At 32.7% G+C, this 21,106-nt stretch overlaps 1 protein-coding gene across 1 annotated transcript; it reads left to right on the top strand.

Annotated features, from left to right (window-relative positions):
- Nucleotides 1–623: 623 nt before the first annotated feature.
- LOC139096418 (dopamine receptor 2-like) lies at nucleotides 624–16,712 on the top strand. The gene is made up of 6 exons (XM_070648120.1): nucleotides 624–1,851; nucleotides 5,687–5,699; nucleotides 7,113–7,210; nucleotides 7,368–7,428; nucleotides 11,736–11,820; nucleotides 16,379–16,712. The coding sequence occupies exons 1-6, from the start codon at nucleotides 624–626 to the stop codon at nucleotides 16,466–16,468; spliced, it is 1,575 nt and encodes a 524-aa protein (XP_070504221.1). The 3' UTR covers nucleotides 16,469–16,712.
- Nucleotides 16,713–21,106: the final 4,394 nt, after the last annotated feature.

Genomic DNA, 21,106 nt, shown 5'->3' with positions numbered 1-21,106 from the left:
TTCCTCATTAACATTTAATTGAGTATAATGTCAACAAAGAAAACTTTTTTATTCTGAATACATCAGAGAATAAATCAAACAAGTTGTAAAAGAACTCCAATTAAAAATTCAGTGACAAAAGTGCGAAGAATTAACACAACAAAAGAATATTTTCTACTTAAAAAACACGTGAAAAATCCTTTCCGCCTTCAGACATTCCAAATCATCATCTTTCAATTGAAACACGCTGTTTATACTGTAAACAAAGCCTACGTAGTCGAGCACCAATTTTTGAATAAAATTTCAATTAACATTTACTCAATATAAAATTCAAAATATGTTAATTTGTGGGTGTATGAATCATCTTAACATCAATGATGCTATGCTGGATATAAAAAATGTTAAAAATAATTGAATTAAAATACATAAACTGACTAATTTAGGTATTATCTCAAAGGACATAACCACTGGAGGGATATGTTAAGCACATAGACATAGACATTCATCAAATACATTAATACAGCCAAAATAGTAAAAAAAAGGGGGAAGATGAGATAGATGAGAAAAAAGGAACAACATCAGCAACAAAGTAGCAAAATTCAGAACAGACACATAATCTATCACGTCCTCTCCGTATATTAACGATGAATATAAATGTTGCGGAACCTTATTGGGATTATTTGCAATTTATAAACGCAAGTTTAACACTTTATAACTTAAACAATAATCATCATAACAATAATAATAATAATAATAATTTAAATAATAATAATAATAATAATAATAACAACAACAACAATAATAATAATAATAATAATAATTTAAATAGTAAAAATGGAAATAACATCACAGATGAACTGCTGCCTGTGCTGATATTTAATAATTCAAATTTTTATTTTAATTCAAATTGTTGCCAAACGACATCAATTGCAACAACAACAGCGGACCCAAATTTCACACAGTACCTGCAAGAACTACCAAGTGATCGCGTTAGCTTATTAGCATTTCTATTTCTATTTTCATTCGCAACAGTATTTGGAAATTCTCTTGTGATATTAGCTGTTATACGCGAGAGATATTTGCATACGTCAACAAATTATTTCGTAACGAGCTTAGCTGTTGCTGATTGTCTTGTTGGTTTAGTTGTAATGCCTTTTTCGGCACTTTATGAGGTGCTACAAAATACATGGTTCTTTGGCGAAAATTGGTGTGACATATGGAGATCACTTGATGTCCTATTCTCAACAGCTTCAATACTTAATTTATGTGTGATATCATTAGATCGATATTGGGCAATTACAGATCCATTTTCATATCCAATGAAAATGACGAGAAATCGTGCGGCAGGTCTTATAGCAGCTGTATGGATATGCTCAAGTTTAATTAGTTTTCCGGCAATATATTGGTGGCGTGCAGCTCGAAATGGTCCCATGCCTGCACTCAAATGCAATTTTACAGAACATTTAGGATATTTAGTCTTCTCATCAACAATCTCATTCTATTTGCCATTACTTGTAATGGTTTTTACATACTGTAGAATATATCGTGCTGCAGTCGTTCAAACACGATCTCTTAAATTGGGTACGAAACAAGTACTGATGGCATCTGGTGAAACGCAATTAACATTAAGGATTCATCGTGGTGGAACGACCCGTGAACGTGATTCATCTCATCATCATCAATTGCAACATCAACATCAAAATACAACGGCAAACTCAACGCCAGAGGAGCCTGATGAAGAGCCACTATCTGCCTTACACAATAACGGTATTCGACGTGATAGACAGATTGTAAAGAATTTTTCTTTATCGCGAAAATTGGCGAAATTTGCGAAAGAGAAAAAGGCAGCGAAAACATTAGGAATTGTTATGGGTAAATATTAATGTTTTATGGCTGTTTATTAGGGTGAAATGACTTTGTGTTGAATTGAATAACTTGGATATTCAAGGTGAAATTGGACTTGCTTTTCAAATTTTAGCTTTTCTTAGTGATGCAAATGAAGAAGGCTCGACTAAGGAACTTTTAATGGGCCGATTATATGACACATGTATATGGTTCATTCGACATGTTGTATATGGAACATGGGACATGTTGTATACGGCACATAGGACATGTTGTATATGACATATGAGACATGCTATATATGGCTCATGTGACATGTTGTATATGACTGATGTGACATGTTGTAGATGGCATATGTGAAATGTTGCGTATGACACATGTTACATGTTGTATATGGCACATGTGAAATGTTGCGTATGACACATGTTACATGTTGTATATGGCACATGTGATATGGTGCATATGACACAAGTATCGTGTTGTATACATATGATACATGTGACATGTCATTTATGGCATATGTGACATGTCATTTATGGCATATGTGACATGTTGTATATGGCACATGTGACATGTGGTATATGACATAAGTGGCATGTGGTATATGGGATAAGTGAAATGTTCCACATGTCATACGTTACATGTGGCATGTTTCATATGACACAAATAACATGTTGCATGTACCAGATCTGGCATGTTGCATGTGTCAGATGTGATATGTCATATGCACCATTTATGACATGTTGTATGCACCATTTGTGACATGTTAAACGCGCCATATGTGGCATGTTATATGTGCCGTATGTGACATGTTGTATGTGCCATATGTGACATGTTGCATGTGCCATGTGTAACATGTTGTATATGGCTCATGTGACATGTTGTATATGACATATATGAAATGTTGTATATGAAAGTCATTAAAAAGTCACAAAGAAGCGGCTCAAGTCGCCATATAGCCGAACATTATTAATTTGTGTCGCTTCAATTTATTACATCGAAATTTCTCAATCAATCACTTTCCAAACGTGAATTAATTATTATGATTATTACGTTGCGGAACGAAATTAATGACCTTCCACGTCTCATTCATTATATTTATAGATCAAATTTCTCAGAATATAACCCCAAAATCCGTCACGTCGTCCGTAAACAACCAAATTGAATTTCAAATGACTTTAAACTTTGAAATACCGCAAAATGTCAAAAGTGCGAAAATAAATCGATCCTTTAATATCATTCACAGCCGTAATCCCACAACTTGACATCAACCCAATCAATTTCATTCATAATGTTTATGAATAATAGAGTTCTTACCCAAAAAAGTTCTGATTACTTAAGGTGAAATTATATATTTTTAAATTCAAATAAATTAATTAGAAAAAAAAATCGATAAATGACAATTTTTAAGCAGGCACGTGTTTAACTTTCTTGGATTGATTGTGTGACGAAATGGAAATGGCTTGTGATTAGGGAAAGTTTTAAATATTCATGAATAAAATAAACATTAGCTTTTTGATGAGAACTTAAAGTATCAAATTACGTGCGAAGTTCACACAGAAAGTACAGAAACAAATTTATTTCGATGATCCGTGACGAGAACTGTTTTGGCTTTAATATTACCAAATAAAAATTCTAAAAGAATTTTCGAAAACAAAAGAAAAAAACATGCATGAATACACAATGACCCATGAAAATTGTTTCTGGTTTCTATTTTTCAATTGCTTGAGTGAATAAGTTTTAGAAGAAAAAGATTGCGATAAAGATAGTCGTAGACGAAGCAGCATTAGGATTGTTTGAGTTTTAGAAGTTTTTGTATCTTGATGATAAGAATAGTCTTAAAATTTAACGGATTTTAAAATTTCAAAAATTCAAAAATATTTTTAAAAATTTCAAAACTTTAATTTCAAAAATTTAAATTAAAAATTTCAAAACTTCAAATTGAAAATTTCAAAAATTTTAATTAAAAGAGAGTGTCGGACTAGCAATCTAACGACCCAGGTTCGATTCCAGTGACATTTAAGTCGAATTCCGGTACTTTTTCATTGATTCTAGTCACTACGACTCAGTTTGTGTATTCTGCGACACACTTTGCGGCTAGGTACAATTGCATTGATATATCCTGAGCCATGTAATTGTTCAGAATTCAAAAAAGCAAAACTTTATTTAAAAACCCCAACTTTTACTTCATTAAAACTTCAATTTTTCAACAATATATCCATCAAAATCCACATTTAATTCGTTTGGACTCGTAAAAAAATTTCGCTGAATCATTTTTTACTAAAAGAATATTACATTTTGAAAGCATAAACAGAAGAAGTGCTTCATCACTGTCCATTCATCAAATGAAATAAGAATGAATGAATATTTCCGCAAATCAATCATTAATAAAGAATTGAAAGACTTTTTTTCTTTTATTATCTTGAGATAATTGCTTTTCTGCATTTCTTATTGGATGTTGATGCAGATACTCAATAAAAATTTTTAATTTAAATTAAAAAGTTTGAAGCGCTGACTTAATGAGATTCTCAATCTATAAATATTATTCCTACCCATAGCTGATTCACTTTAATGATATTATTAATTTAGTGCTGCTGCCATTTTATTGTTCTCATAAAAATAAAATTGAACTTGTGCCAATATAGTGAGTGATAAAGGAAGAAGTGAAAATGAAAAGGCTCCAAAATAATGGACAGAGAATTTGAGAATAGTTTCAAGTGGGAAATCGTTCTTTGTTGTGATGCTTAGAGAATTTCTAAATAGTTAGGGAAGCACCGCATGATATGTGAAATGAATACAGATTTTGGGCAAGTTCTGTTCGCTTTTTAAAACATTTTTAAATTTAGATGCGTATAAAAGAAATAATTTTAAAATGATTTTAAATTTATATGGAAAAGATTAGAAAAGTTTTTTTTAAATTGTGGTTTAAAAGCTTTTTTTAAATTTTTGAATTTTTTCCAATTTTAAGAAAGTTTGAAATAATTTTTAAAAAAATTTAAATTTATAAGATTGTTGTTATTAAGATTGTTTGAGTTTATAAAAATTTTTGAAAATATTTTTCAATCTTTGAAATTTTTAAAAATTAAAAGAATATTCTCAAAATTTTTAAAAATTGTAAAAAATATTTCGAAATTTTCCTAAAATTATTTTTAAAATGTTGAAATTTTAATAATTTTTTGAATTTTTTAAGAAAAATTTTGAAATTTTTTAAAGCTGTCAATTTAAATTTTTGAAATTTTAATTTAAATTTTTTTTTAATTTTTTTTTTTCAAACGGATTTTAGTTTTAAAAAATTTTAAAAAAGTCTTACAACTCAAAAAATTAAAATTCTTTAAAGTATGAAAAAATCAATGAACAAACTCAACTATAGCTTAATATTAAATTAAATTTCCCTCAAAAAGCTTCGACACGAAGCTTTCTCATAATCACTTTAAGATTCACAGAGGATCAAATTTAACCCTCAAATTCTTTCACTTTTTATTTTTTGAACCTTCGAGAAAGATGTTGGCATTTTAAACCAATTTAAAGAATGACTTAATCTTTGAATACTTTTTGAAATTGAAATCCATCCTTTCAGGAAACTTGCAATACTTTTAAAGTTCATGAACAGAATTTAAAGTTTGCCATACTTTATTATCCAAGATTCACTTTCACTTTCTTTTTCAATACCCTTGAATATTCAATTTTCTTCTATTCAGGAAAAGGAAATTCCAATTTTACACATGACAAATTTTAATATGTCTTTTTTTCTATCATTTCTCTTCCTTTTTTATATGAATTTACTGCTTAATCGAATGAAAATGATGCGATAATGACAATGATGACACAAATATATAAATTTTGAAAAAACATCAACATTACTCAGGGGTCTTTATAATGTAAGTCTATTTTCATATTGCTTTTTAAGTATGCAGAGATGGTGTGATATTTCTATGTCTATGTGAAATTTGATAATTTTAAAGCAGTGCTATCCAAAATGTGTCCTGAGACAGACCAAAGGGTATGGTTTCTGAAATCGTTAATGGAAAACTGCTGTAATAGTCGTTTTTAGAAATTCTCAGAGTTCGAAGTCACTTATGTCACCGGCTTGTCGCCAAATTAAAAAAACGACAAAGCTAAGCTGATTTTTTAGCTGGTTAAACTTATTGGCTTAGTGTAGCCGATTCTTAACGGCTATCGACAAAAAAAATCAATGGCTTCGATCTCTGGATATTCTATAGTACCTAATAATGTGTCGTGTGCAGTGACTCAAAAAGTTTGGACAACACTGCTTTCGGGAACATTAGGGACATTTGGAAACGATATAGAATTTTTAAATATTTTAAACCCAAATCTCAGCATGATTAATTGATTATGGATGTTATTTGATGATCCAAATATTTGCGCTATTCAAGATTATAAGTCGACTACGGATAAGCAGAGCTCGAAGTCAACTCTACTCTATATAAAATTCTAGTTGAATCCGACTCCACGTAAAATTCGAGTCAACTTCACCCTCTAGGGAGAAATAGCTCAATATTGTCAAAAAATGAGCATTCTCTGACCAAATTCACTTTCAGGAGTATTCGCAAATGTATTAAGAAAGCATGCTCGTGAGTTAATTCTTAGGATTGAAAAACTAGGCGACAATATCGCAAACTCCTAACAAATACAGTAAAATCCCACTGTATTTCAAGCGGAATTTACCGATATTTAAAGGAATTGTATTTTATTCAAATACCGCCTACAGCTTAGCCTGGATAAATTCACTCAACAGAGTATGTATGTGCTTTGTATGTTCGGATATGTTCAGATGTTAAAAAATCTGGCACAGCTTCAGTCACCAGCGTTGTGTTTGGTGGTAACAGGGAATACCACGTGAAGGTACACACTTGAGATTTGGTCAGCTTTGGAGTCAGACTTCGGCTTCTCCAATTTCGGGTCGATTACCCGTTTTATACTAGAAGAGCTAAAACAGTCAAAAGTGGCTAAGCATTTAAATACAAAAACATAACAGTGGTCCATTACAAGAAGTTAAAAATTAAAATACATTAATCCACTTCTAGACACAAATCTAGTGTTCTCTAGTGTAAATTGAATTTTCCAAAAAATCATAAGATAACATCCATAATAAAAAATAGCATTATATATCTCAATATCACACCAGCCTCTGCTAAAAGCCAATTTATCTTAAATGAAGATGAAGAACAACAAAATGTATATAGACAACATATCCATTTGCATAAGTTACTAAAAAAAATCATTTTTCTTATCCAAATCTTGTTCCATTTCTGTTCTTTTATTTGACACAGTTGCTGGCTTCCGTTTTTTGTTGTAAATTTGCTCACCGGCCTTTGCGTAGACTGTATAGCGCACGAGGAGATTGTGAGCGCTGTAGTTACATGGTTAGGTAATTCTTGACAAAGAACAATTTTCTATTTCCTTTTTTTTTTACTTCTCTTAGTGATAAGCTTGAAATTGTCCATTTGGGAAATTCTCTTTTTTAATTTTCAATTTTCTACATTTTTTCTCTTTTTATTCCACTTTATTGTTATATTACGGTTTAGGATGGATAAATTCAAGTATGAATCCTGTTATCTATGCATGTTGGAGTCGAGATTTTAGACGGTAAGTATGAATATTGGACTCTTGATGATTTTCCAATAAATATTTTTTTAGCTTTGAATACAGACATGAGTAATTCAGCATGTGGGATATCGCTCGATGGGTCAGTGGTTGGCAACCTTTTACTCCTTGCGGCACACATTGGTGGTAAGCCTCGACCAAAACCGCAAACGACATACTGTTCATGGCACTTTGGAGGTGTACTAATGTGGCGCGACACACAGGTTGTCCACCACTGCTTAATGTTGCAAAACGTCCAGCAACGGGCAGAACACTAATGTGCCATGTCACACAGGTTGCCTACCACTGCTTTAAGTACAACCAATGTGTCGCGACACACAAGTTGCCCTTACTTACTTACTTCGATGGCCGTGAAGATCAAATATAATCCATGGCCTCCATCAGGTGACGCCTAAAGCTGGTTCTATAACCAGCTTCCGCCTACCAACTGCCAATACCAAATGGTATTAAGTGGTACCAAATGGTACCAAGTGATGTATACAGATTGTCCACCACTGCTTTAAGTTGCAAAACGTCCAACAATGGACAGCACTCTAATGAGCCACGGCACACAGGTTGCCAACCACTGATTTAAGCTCACCAATGTTCCGCGACACACAAGTTGCGCTAACTTAATTACTCTGATGGCCGTACAGATCAACTGTTATCCATGGCCTCTCTCAGGCGACACCGGTTCCATTGCCGGCTTCCGTCTGCCAATTGCTAATACCAAATGGTATTAAGTGGTATACCAAGTGAGATACACAAGCTGCCTACCATTGCTTTAAGTTGCAAAATAGTCCATCATGGACAGCATTCTAATGTGTCGCAGCACACAGATTACCCACCACTCCATAAAGTTCCAAAACGTCCGACAATGGACAGTTGTTTAAAAAAAATCCCACAAATTTTGATTGATTCCATTTTTGCAACAAAAATCCATTCGTCCATTTCATAATTTGTTGAGATTTTTCATGCCAGTCCATTACTGAATCCATCAATTTTACTTCTTTGTATTATTTTTTGTACATTACCATTTTTCCCCATTATTATTCATTGTACATAAAATCCAGTTTTACTGCAGTTTTCGGTAAATAAATATGGTGATTTCTCAGTTTGGCCATAAAATTTTTTATACTGTGTGCTTTTTTGTTAAGTCATTTGACGAATGATGAAAGTTCTATTATGGAAAGTAAATATTTTGTAGAATTTTTTACGGATAATATAAAAGAAAATCTAGGAATTGTTATTACTGTGGGGTGTTTTTGTTAACAAAGTTGTTTGCTAAGTTTTTCTTAAAATGCTTTTACGAATATCAGATTCTTTTATTCAAATCGCGGGAGGCACACGGCGTGGGAAAATTGTAGAAAATCAGTGAAAATCGACTTCAAGCTAAACTAATGTCGGTTAGGAGGTGGATTTTTAACATTTTGTACGCTGTGTGCCTCTCGGTTATAATATCGACCAGAGTTTTTCAGATGTGTAGGTGCTTAGCTGCATCGTGATAGCATTTGTCTTCGTCTAGGCATACTTTACTTACTTACTGGAACCATGCTCCGACTTGGAGCTTTTGTTGCTACAAAATGTTTTCCACCTGACTTTGTTGCTGGCTGTATCACAAAGCTTGTACAGATTCTCGTAGTTTTGACATCTAACTAGTATTCCTTCATTACCGCCCTATGCCATGCTGCTCTTGGAGCACTTGAACGCCTTTTCCCTTGTGGATTCCAACCAAAGGCAGTATAGCAAGCTTGTGTCTCACCCCCAGTACAACACTATTCCGCTTTTGAAGTGTGTGGCCTACCCAGCCTTTTTTACGCAATTGTATTTCTCGATTGTTTATGAAAACCTAACGTTAATGCCTACACATGACCTTTAGTTTAACAACATCATAGACAAAGCTTACATGAATAGCACAAATGGGTCAATTGATCAAGAATCCGACTCGAGGTCGGCATGACTCCGACTTGATATCAGATTTCGTTTGAATAAGGCACTATATCAGAGTCATGCCATCCTGGTGCCCGATTTTGAATCGGTTAACAGACTTGTGTTTTTCGGGTAAATGCGTTTCTAACAAAATTGGTTGCAGCAACTCCAACTTCCATAAACATTAAATGACCTCTAATTATATGCATTTAGGAAATTTTCGAACAATATAATCTATAATATCATTATTCATTTTCCATTTACATATTTTAACAACCGAAAAAAGGCTGTCATGTAAATAAGGGTGAATTATTTTTGATTAATTGTTGTGATTTTTGATAACAAACATGCAGCCCTAATTGTCAGTTTTTTTTGCCATCAATACAACATAATCGGAATCAAAAAATAATCATTATTAATATTAATTTGGGAGAGTTTATTAAAATATTGAGATGTAAAATAGGAAACATGCTAGTCATTTTAATTAATAGACTGGAAGTTGTTCCTTAAACAACTTGAAACATTTTAAACCCTTTTAAGTTATTTACACTAAATCTCTGGTCAATTTATGAATCATAAATTTTCATCAAAGTGAAATATTTTCTATAATTTATTTTTTTTTGCCCTTTTATGATCCTTTGAACTTGTTAATTTAATGTACATTTCATGTCAAGACACTCTTTTGAATATTTTGGATAGGTGTCGTCATGTAAAACATGTAAATCATTGAAATAGTTTTGGTCAAATTTATTGACATGTTTTGCAATTTAAATTAAATTTTATTCAATTTGTATCAAAGCGTTTTTGAGACCGAGAGTGAGACTGAGGCCAAGACAGAGACTTAAACTGAGACGAAGACTGAGACTGAGGTTGGATCCAAGATTGATACCGAGATCCAGGTAGAGACTCAGACCCAGATAGAGATTGAGACTGAGACTGAGACTGAGACTGAGACTGAGAACGAGACCGATACAGAGACCAAGACCCAGGCATAGAACCATACTGAGACCGATATTGAGACTGAAACTAAGACCGAGAACTGAGGACTAAGGACCTAGGATCGAGACCGAGACCAAGACTACAAAAGAATTATTCTCGGTTTAGATTGGGTTTTACTATATCCTTTACTACATCAGGAATATACTTAAAATTTGGTTAGCTTCGGCTTCCTCAATCTCCCAACACCTATTCCCGGCTATTCCTGATAACTAAGTAGGGATAACAGGTTCAAAATCCTCTGCTTTTGCCAGAAATTTGACAGCTTTTCAAAACCCCTTCCCTGGAAAAAAAATCTCCCCTATAAGGCTATTCCCTTAGGTCACAAAACACTTTTTGTTCTTTAATCAAAAAACCTTAATAAAAAGAAACCACAAGACAAGAAAAGAAATTCTGCAGAATTGACTGTAACATGAAATGTAATTTTCTAAACTGACACCCCTTTGAGAGAATTCCTTCCAGGAAATGAACAACAATGCTGTAACAGATCTGTAAGAACTATGTTGTTTGTAGATTTAATTTTATGTTCCTTGTTGTAATTTATTGGATAAAATTTTTTACAAAGCTTTACATTATGAAAGTACTGTGATACATATTTTTTTACCTCCTCCTTCCTTTTGACTGTTCTGACAGTTCATAAAAAAATTTGTGGTTTGTTTTTAAATAAACGGATGTAAGTATGCTGAAAATGTCTGTATTCAGAAGCACAAAGAGCGTATTTTAGAGCATTTTTGAAGCTTGAACAGTAAGGTTGCTTAATAATTCACTTTGTCTGTTTGACTGATACAGTAACTTGGCAATAACTCAGTAACTAGACAACTAGACAGCAAGAAGAGCGATAGTTTGTTTTAATAGCTCAGTTCTATCCAGTTATTAAGGTGTTGATCATTTAAAAGTTTCAAATCAACTCACAAATACTAGAATTACTAATTTTTCACTTTGGTAAACAAAAACACGTGTTTTCATTGTTTTACAGTGTTTTACAATGTTCTACAATGTTTTTACAATGTTTTTTGATCAAAATTTAAATTCGACGTAACCGTTAAAAGGGTTTGAATTATACAAAATCCGTTAAATGATTTTGTTGTATGAAGACTTGGAGTTTACTGGATCTTGTTTTAAAGGTCGGGAAAGAGACTTGGACCTTACTGGATCTTTTTTCCAGATCAGGATCTTAACTTGTAGGTCCAAAAATGAATTAAACTTAATAAAATACTGATCGCTGTGACAAAAATGCGCTGAAGACACTCAATATGACACGACGACTTTCAACATTCTATTTGTGAATGTTCTGAATGAGCTGCTTAGTAGCAAAAAAAAAAAAAATAAAATATATACACGATTTATTTATATACTTTATTCCATTCTATTTTTTCCCCCAACAGAGCATTTGTTAGGATATTGTGTGTATGTTGTCCTAGAAAAATTCGAAGGAAATATCAACCAACAATGAGATCAAAGGCTTCCCAGGTATGACAGTTTCATTAAACATTCTAAATTGCTGCTTTTTTTTTTTATGCATAGTCATTGTCATCCAACTTAAAGTTTCCTTTTATCCAGCAGTTAATTTTATTTAAATTTAAAAAAGAGTTTTTATGATTAATCGAGAAATAAATTATATCTAAAAGTTGTGCATGTGAAAACTTTAAACACAAATCTGCTGCTTTGAAACTATTCAATGCGAACCAAAAAAAAAACGGATGGAATCATTTCTTTTTCAGCCAGCAAAAAAGCACAATAAAGAGGAAAAATTAATTTGAAAAGTTTTTCAATATATTTCATCTTCTTTGTTGGATACAAAATCAGGGATAAAAACGATTCGACAGCATATTTTTGATTTTTTTGACTGAAATAGGAATAATAGCGAATGGAAGTCGAAGGTCTCGATGGGATTAAAAGTTGAAAATGTCTTCATGATGTTCCTAAGCTGTGATGAATTTATGTTTTAGTAACTATGTGAACTTTTGGAGACGAGACCGTTCTTACACTCAATTTATGTTGACAATTTTTTAAAAAAGTTGATAACTTATTCAGGATAGCACACGGTATATAAATGGATGAAAATTCTATTTCAGGCTGATTTGACTCTAGTCAGATTTCTGAACTGCCATGAAATTAGCCTTCCCTACGGTAAAATAATGGAATCTGAAAGCGCTGTTTTTAGCATTAGGAAAAATTAAACAATTACGGAACTCTAAAAATATAAGTTTTAGACTTCCTTTCCCTCATCTTAACCCCGTTTAACACAACTCAATCATAAATCTGGCATCAAACCGGCGTGAATCTGACTTTGTTCTAGATTCGATTTAAATGTACCACCATGCCAAAATATGCAAAACCTAATGCCGTATTTAGGATTGATTCTCAAGTCAGTTGACTTGGTCTATTCGGGAACGGTTTATAATAAAATAATGAACCGAAATTTGGAGTCTTTATTGAGATTGAAGACCCTCCAACTCCCCTAAGCGTCCCGTGATTTCGGAACGTTTCCAAATCTTACTTACTTCTTTGGCTGGAGCGCACGAGAGCCCATAGCCATGCGAAGGGAATGTCTAAAGACAGCTCTATCCTTCGAAACCTTTTGTCAGTTCGTAATATTAAGGAATCTAGTGTCCTTTTAAACGGATCCAATCCAGGAATTCTTCGGTATTCCTCGCGATCTCGTGTCATCCACAAAATATGCAGTAGTTGCTTTCAAACAACGATCGCTTTAGAAAATCCTACTTCAAAGAAAGCAAATTACGTAAGAATTGCCGGAAACAAGATCCAAGATCGACATTAGTCTGGTCCAGAACTCGATTCTAGTCGACCTGAGATGAATTTTTTATACAAAATTCAAGTAGATTTCGAGCTCTGCTCTAGTCTGAGGCCAGGGATCAGAAGTCACAGTCACGCTCTCTTGGGGCTGAATTTTTATCCTTTTCTACTCCGTGTGTCTTCCGGGATTGATGTTGATTCATAGACTGCGCTTAACGGGATCCCAATTTCGCTATGCATTTTTCACAAACTATTTTCAAACTGTTTCAAACCTCAGAAAAAATAGAAAAATCTTGCAGATAATAACAAAAAAGACTTAATTGACACAATTACTCAATCTTATTCCAACACAAAACTATAACTTCCTCAACATTCAGTGTATCTACAAGAACTGATTTTTTTCTTTTGCAAAGAATAGTTTCAAAAATGCAGAAAAATAGAGTTTAAAAACTTTTTAATGCTGACGAAAGTGAATGAAAAATTTATTTTTGCTTTTAGAGAAATTAAAAGTTTTATTTTTTTTATTGTAGTTCCATAAGTTTCATTGCAAGAATTTTGTCCGCATCATAAAATATTTATTCTTTTATTATCTTTATTTTCTATATGACTAAGGCAGTGGTGGGCAACCTTTGAGCCGCGGCACATTTTAGTGGTAAGCCTCAACCGAAACTGCACACGTTACACGATTAATGGTAATTTTACACTAGTGTGCCGCGTCACACAGGTTGCAGGTTACCCATCACTGCCCTAAAGTATTCCTCGACTATCATAGGCAAGTCAGCTTTGGAAATTACACTTGACATAATTTGAGTTAATTAATTTTTATAAGTCAGACAGAAATGGGCTCTGAATTTGCCTTGACTTCAAGTTTTATGCAGTTTTAATTGGGATGTAAAGGGAAACATTTTAATTTTATGATTTTCTTAAGGATTAAAAGCACTTAAGGAAGAGAATAAGAAATTGTTATTAAATATACTTAAAATCCGCATCCTTGAGAATCTCTCTTGTCTGTCTTTGTTTGCCTTTGCAATTACTTTAATTGGAGTTGAAGATTTATACAAACACAGGATGTACGAAGTAGTATTGCTGATGCCAATTGAAAGTATATTGCAAATGAAGGAACTGTTGTTCTGTATTAGATTATGAAATTAAGTAGATAAGAATAGACAATGCCAAATAGTTTCAAATGTTGCTTCTTTTATATGAACGACTGTTGATTGTTGGAACTTAATTTTGGCACTTAATAACTTGAGTATTGACTGTCCCTAGCAGGCAAAGAGCATTCTTTCATGGTATATGAATAACACTACCTATAAAAGCGGTATCTCTGCCTGTAAGGGTGAATAGCAGAAAAATGTCACTTTCCGAACAACTTGTTCTTAATGGGAATCGAACCCGCATCCTGAAATTTACAGTCGAATGCTCTAACTACTGAGCTATCGGGGTTGTTTGAAGTGCTTGGCAGAATGCCAATTTAAACTATTATTCTGCTCTAGAAGCTTCTATACAATGTCTCTAACAGGCATAGAGCGTCAAGAGCTTGTTTTACTTAAATATAAGCATGCTCATAAGCGTTTCTCTCAGTTTAGTTTGCGTTTAAAATTGCCATAAAAACTCATCATGTTCCTTCAGTATTCCATCCAATTTCAATTCAACCAAATTTAAAGTTTTCACGCCACTGCGGCAAATCACTTCCTCATTCATAATGAGTTCAAATAACACTAAACTTAAATTACAATATACAGTGATATCGAGTGACAAATTAAGGCCATTTATAATGTTAAAGTTCACAGACAAATGATTCTGTACTTCCTCTTTAAAAAAACTTTTGACTACCCCGGGAAATCATTGTTTTTATTCAGAAATCAAAAAAAAACAGTAGGCAGCCGTGCTTTAGTCAATTCTAAATTAGACGACAGACACTTAAAAAAGTCGTCTGCATTATCGTCCCACACACATAATAGCTTCATTGAATTGAATTCAGGGGCGTAGGTGGAATGATGTTGAGAAGGAGGGGTGTGGGGTGTGTATTGAAATCTGATGTGGTTGGAGGGAAGGAGGGTGTAAGTTGAAATTGAGGAACGAGGGAGGGGTTTAACCACACCCACCCCTACTCCCTAAATCCAACCCTGATTCAATTAATTGAAGCTCTTTTAAAGTTTGACAAACAACAAATTAAAGATTTTTTTTTCTTAAAAAGAACAGACACAAAGCTGACATGCTCTTCAATATTATGATAGCTTTATTACAAAAAATCATGAGAAAATATAACAAAAAAAGTTTTGAATTTTCTTTATTTTTATTATCGCATCATTCAAACAACTTCTTTTTATACATCCTTAAGTAGAAACTTTTTTTCTTTTGGAATCATTATCCATACCCGAGCGACAGACATGAAGAAGGCAATACTAAGGAGCTTCAAAGGCTCTGATAAACCTCCTTTAGCAACATCAAATGTAAGCAGCCTATTTATGGCAGCTATATGGACTCGATGGTGTTAATAACCCTAACAGACAAAGAACATGCTTTCGAGAGATGGATCATCTTAAATATACTAGATGAGTATGCTCGTGAGCATTGTTCTTAGTTTACTCTGCTCTTGAGAGCACGCTCTTTGCCTGCTAGGGTAAGGAAGGTTTAGCACAGAGCCTGAAGTTAATTCGGATTTTGTATGGAAAAGTCGACAAGATTTTATATAAAATTTGAGTCGATTTCGAGCTCTGGGATATTTATTCAGTTGTACTGGTACGGTACGGCATAAGTGGTATGCCGGTATCGTACACCTCGTATGCACCGGTGGTTCACTAATGTTGCACCGGTGGTCCTATGGTACGGTAGAGGTACACCAATAGTACGGAACATACATACCACTTTGCCATATGAAGTGTACCACTGCACCATATACAGTGGTGTACCATCCGTATTGTACCATACCAGTACCAAAAAAACAGCCCAAGAGCTAGAAGTCGACTCAAATTTTATATGAATGAATGAATGAATGAATGAATTTATCTATACGGGTAATATCCTAGCCGAGATTGGGGCTCTCCACTAAACCTTCTTTATCAACAATCCGACGATTTCGGCTTCAAGTTAAGGTTTATTATCCCCATCGGAATTTAGCTAAGTTTATCAGAGCCCTGGTTCAGCAGACCCTTCTTCATTTGTGTCACTCGGGATTTTTTTTATGATTTTATTTGTTAAACAGTTTAATTTTGATTGTTGTTCATTAAGTTAAAAATATTTATGCTTATTACGTTGTTTATTACAGAGATTCGCGTCAAGGCGTTGCTATTCTACATGTTCATTACACGGCATTCAACATATTCGACATAACTCTTGTGAACAGTCTTATATTTAGTTCCTTTATACAAAAATATGTTTGCATAGATTTAAATACCGTTATCGAGATATAAAGATACTTTTTACTACTCACTGACTGATACTTATTTAAGTTACAACAACAAATCATCATCATCCATCCATCCACAAATTCTCTGTTGACTATTTTATATATATTTTTTTGATGTAAACATAATTAAATGAGAACAGACAGAATATTTTATAAATATATCTCATCTCCACTCTCACTACCTCCTCCCGACTACAACAACAAAAAATTATATAATATTTACAATATAAAACATTAAGTCTAACGTTGTTAATAAGGTATGTTATCAGGAAGTGTTTTCGTTTCAAATTCAAATCCCTTCCAACTTTATTTTTCTGTTTCCACATCCTTCATCTCTCTCTCTCTCTCTCTCTCACTCAACAAATATTACTAATTGCACTGTCTTAACACTTAATTACTCACTTACATCTGTGAGGCACATACCTTGATTCGTCTTCATCATTAATACATTTTAATTCGGTATTATTTTTATATTTTATCACTAACTTATGTGCCATACTTCATGTACATTATAATCATTTTGATAAATATTTTCATTACTTTTGGTGTTAGAGATTGACAAATTGTCTCATGTAGCTACTTGTGTTGCTACAATTTCTATTAATCTCATCCTTTCTGTAAATATAGACTTCAAATCTTTCTATGATTTACATACTGTGAAATATGAAGATAGTTTATTGAGTTATATGAGAAGTTCTACTTTAAGACATTTCAATAATGGAATTTGGTGTAGTAAGTTGAAATTTGGCTATTGGCTTACCCAAACAGCACAATGTGTTCGATAGGGCAGCTCTATGTTGCCATACTAACAATAAGACACAAAGTTGACCTCATATAGGGCAGTAATATACTGTATTTTTGACAAAATTCTACTGAATTCCGACAAAACTCAAAAAGGTCCCAATTTTCTATATATCGAGAACTCAACAGGAATATTGGAATGCTTGATATATTATGAGAATTTTCTTTTTGAAACTTCCATGAATACTCAAGACTGTCTTAAAAGACATCTGTATTACTGTTAAAAATGTCTCCGCACTGTGCCAGTCGTGTAATACAATGTTGAGCAGCTTTTCTTGTCCTACTGAGCTAGGTTTCCAAAAACGGGAATTTTCCCGGGAATTCCATGGAACGGAAACGGGAATTCTGGAAACCTTACACTGAACACCTCTGCTCTAGAAGTTTATTTTTAGCAGCGCAATAATCTTCAAATTCAGTGTTATATTGATTGAGAATAACACTAAAAATCTAACCTCAAAATCTCAAAGTCATAACATTAGACTTGACATTCATGCAGTTAATTTGAACTTTTCATAACCCCAAGCCCAGGGTAAACGCATAGAAAAAGTGACAGTTATTTTTGTACGGTTTTACAAGAATTTGAACTGTTTTTAGCATTTGAAATTTGAATAAAAAATTAACGGTAAAAACACAAAATTTTTAACGTTAATATTAAATTATATTTGCTGCATTAATCAAGTAAATTGATAATATTGCCGTAAATTATCAACTAATTATCGATAAGAACTGAAATTTATGCTTTAAATTCAAGAATAAATTAAGTTTTTTGCGAAAATTATTAACGGTTGTTCAAATTTCAAACAAAAGTGCTAAAAGCAGGACACTGCTAAAATATGAATGCTAAAAGCAGGACACTATCCGTTTACCCTGGCCCCAAGCAAATGATATCAAGAAGACGTTACATCGGAGCTCATAAGGCTCCACTAAACTTCTTTAATTAACCCTCAAATGGAAGCAGTCTCGAAATGATTTTCATATGACTATACTTCAATAATCCATTAAGCATCCACAATGCTGCCAAAAATCCGTTTGGTGTGCATATGGCTTTTAAAAATTGGTGGCTTCCATTTGAGGTTAATAAAAGAACTTTACCGATGTACTAAAAGCTCCTTGGTGGAGCTTTCTTGACTTGTGAATGAGAACTCAATCTGAAAATTGCAAAAAATTCGTCTTTTTTAAGTTGCTTGAAAGCAATTTGCGGCTTATATGGGATTTGCGAAGGACACACAAGCTACACACCAGTGAGCCGCGGCACACAAGCAGCATACCAGTCAAACGCGGTATGCATGTTGCACACCAGTGTACCGCTGCTCTCAATATACCCTCCACTTGACTAATATGTCCTAAAATTACTGAATACTTTTGTGTCCACTTTCTGAGCTGGAAACACATTTTTAAGTCAAGAATTTTTCCGCATCACCAATAAATATTTTGTTTGAGTTATACCCCAAAATTTCTGAAAGTTAAGATATCCGACCTTTTAGAAGAAAAGTAAGTCTTCTGTGAAATTCTTGAAAATCAATTTGTACTTTCTAGCAACGTACCAGTGCGTAAGGCAGAGGTGCCCAAACTTTTTCATACCATGACACATCTTAGTGGTAAGTCACGATGTGGAAACTGCATAATGCATACAGTTTGTAGCATTTTTATTTGACACTAGTGTGTCGCGGCACAAAGGTTGCCCACCACTGGTGTAAAGGCACACATTTACCAATAAATTTTCCATACAATGAGCTTACAATGTTTAAGCTTCTTTAATAAGAGTTACATAAAATTTTCAGTTCCCACATCATCTTTAAAATAAGCCTTGATTTATTCAGAAAATCAGCTGATGAAATTTTCAGAAAATTGAATTTAATGATGCTCATTTTATGCTAAATTTTCAGGCACAACACAGCATGTGCACATGAAAAATTCAATAAAATTGTCGAAAATTCGAAGAATTTAAAAATCAATTTAAAAAGCATAAAAATAAAGCTGTAATGATTTTCGAGATTTCTAAGAGTCTTAAAAATAAATTTCAATAATTTTTTCGTAGTCAATTGAGCTTTATTTACAAGATTTTGGCTGCATTTAATTGATATTGAGTCTATTAAATTAAAATTAATAACTTTAAGAGACTTCGTCCATAAAACATTTTAAACTTCAAGTTCAAGGTCAAGATTAGAGTTGGCAATTGGCCGAAGACAATTGAAAAAAGCCTGCTGAATTTCTACTTCCAGGTTTCAAGGTACCAATAAAAGACATCCGAATTTCAGCTTCCAGGTGTCAATGGGCATCGACCGACTGCTATTCAATGCCACCATCCATCTAAGGGCGGCCAGTCGCCTTTGGCTGGCGACTGAAATGCCCGCTGAATTTCAACTTCCAGGTGGCAACGGGCATCGACCGACTGCCATTTGGTGTCACCATTCATCTGCGGGTGGCCAGTCATAGTTGGCTGCCAACAGAAATCGGCCAAATCCTACCGAATTTCAACTTCCAGGTGGCAACGGGCATCAACCAATTGCCATTTGGTGTCACCATCGATGACAAGAGACAGTCAATTGCCAACTCTGGTCAAAACTTAATCTTCTCATATTTTGCGCAAAAAAGTATTCATTCCTTATAAAAACAACTGTCAATCTCAAAATGAAAGCTCTACGTGATATTCATCCTTGTTGTGTCTTTTCCCCAGCACTTTATGGTGTAATATTCTATCTCTTCCTTACTCGCACTTTTCATTGTTTAACATCATTTGTCAATTTCAAAAAAAAATTCTTCTTGTTTTTCACGTTAAACAAGATTTCTTACTTTTCGTTCTTTTTTTTTTGTTCTTTTCTTCTCTGAGTTTTAAATGAGACATAAAAATAAAGCCTTGTACATTACATCGTCACATTTATTACATTCTGGAGAGATATCGCTTACAACTTTATCACTATTTTCTGAAATTTTAATGAACTGTACAAAACACTCGACACATATTTATGTATAAAGCAATGTCGAAAAGTTCTTTTTGGTGGAAGTTAGTTTGACATTTTTGAAGAAAAGTTAAAAAAATTTTTGAAAAAATACAAAAATTTTAAAAAAGCTTTCAGTTTAAAAAAGGAAAAAAGCTCTGTTTAGTTATAAAAAAATTTAAAAAAATTTAAGATTTTCAAATTTTTAAAATTTTAAAAAATTTAAGATTTTCAACTTTTTGAAAATTTTTAAAATTTTCAAAAGTTCTTCAAATGATATTAAAATTTGAAATTTGTAAAATTTTCTAAAAAATGAAATATTAAAAATGTTTGAAATTTTAAAAAACATTCAAAAACAAATTTGGAGAATAAAAATTTAAAATTCAAAATTTTCAAAAGTTTCAAATTTTAAAAATTGAAACTTCCTTTAACTTTTAAAATTGGCAACATTTTTGAAATTTTCAAAAACAATAAAATTTACAAATTTCTAAAATTCTGCAAAATTTTTAAAATATAATCTCCAAAAGTTTTAGAATTTTGAAATCTTCCAAATTTTTCGAATTTTTCAAATGTAAAAATTTTTGAAAATTTAAATTTTCAAATTTTTCTAAAATTTTAAAGTTTTAGAAAATTTCAAAGTTTTTGATAATTTCAAATTTTATAAAGTTCATTTTCTTTTGAAAATTCATACTTTTTGAAAATTTCAAAATTTTTTTAATAAATAATTTTTAAGAATTTCAACTTGATTGATTTTTGAATTATTTTTTAATTGTTAAAAAATCAGAAAAACTAACAAATCATGAAAAAAAATTATAAATTCCTTAAATTTCAAACTAACTTCACCCAA

This window comes from Chironomus tepperi, unplaced genomic scaffold (genome assembly GCF_022539635.2).
Source record: "Chironomus tepperi strain 1889 unplaced genomic scaffold, CSIRO-AGI_Ctep_v1 contig_388, whole genome shotgun sequence".
Classification (NCBI taxonomy): Eukaryota; Metazoa; Arthropoda; class Insecta; order Diptera; family Chironomidae; genus Chironomus; species Chironomus tepperi.
This window is presented reverse-complemented; position numbering and strand designations above follow the sequence as displayed.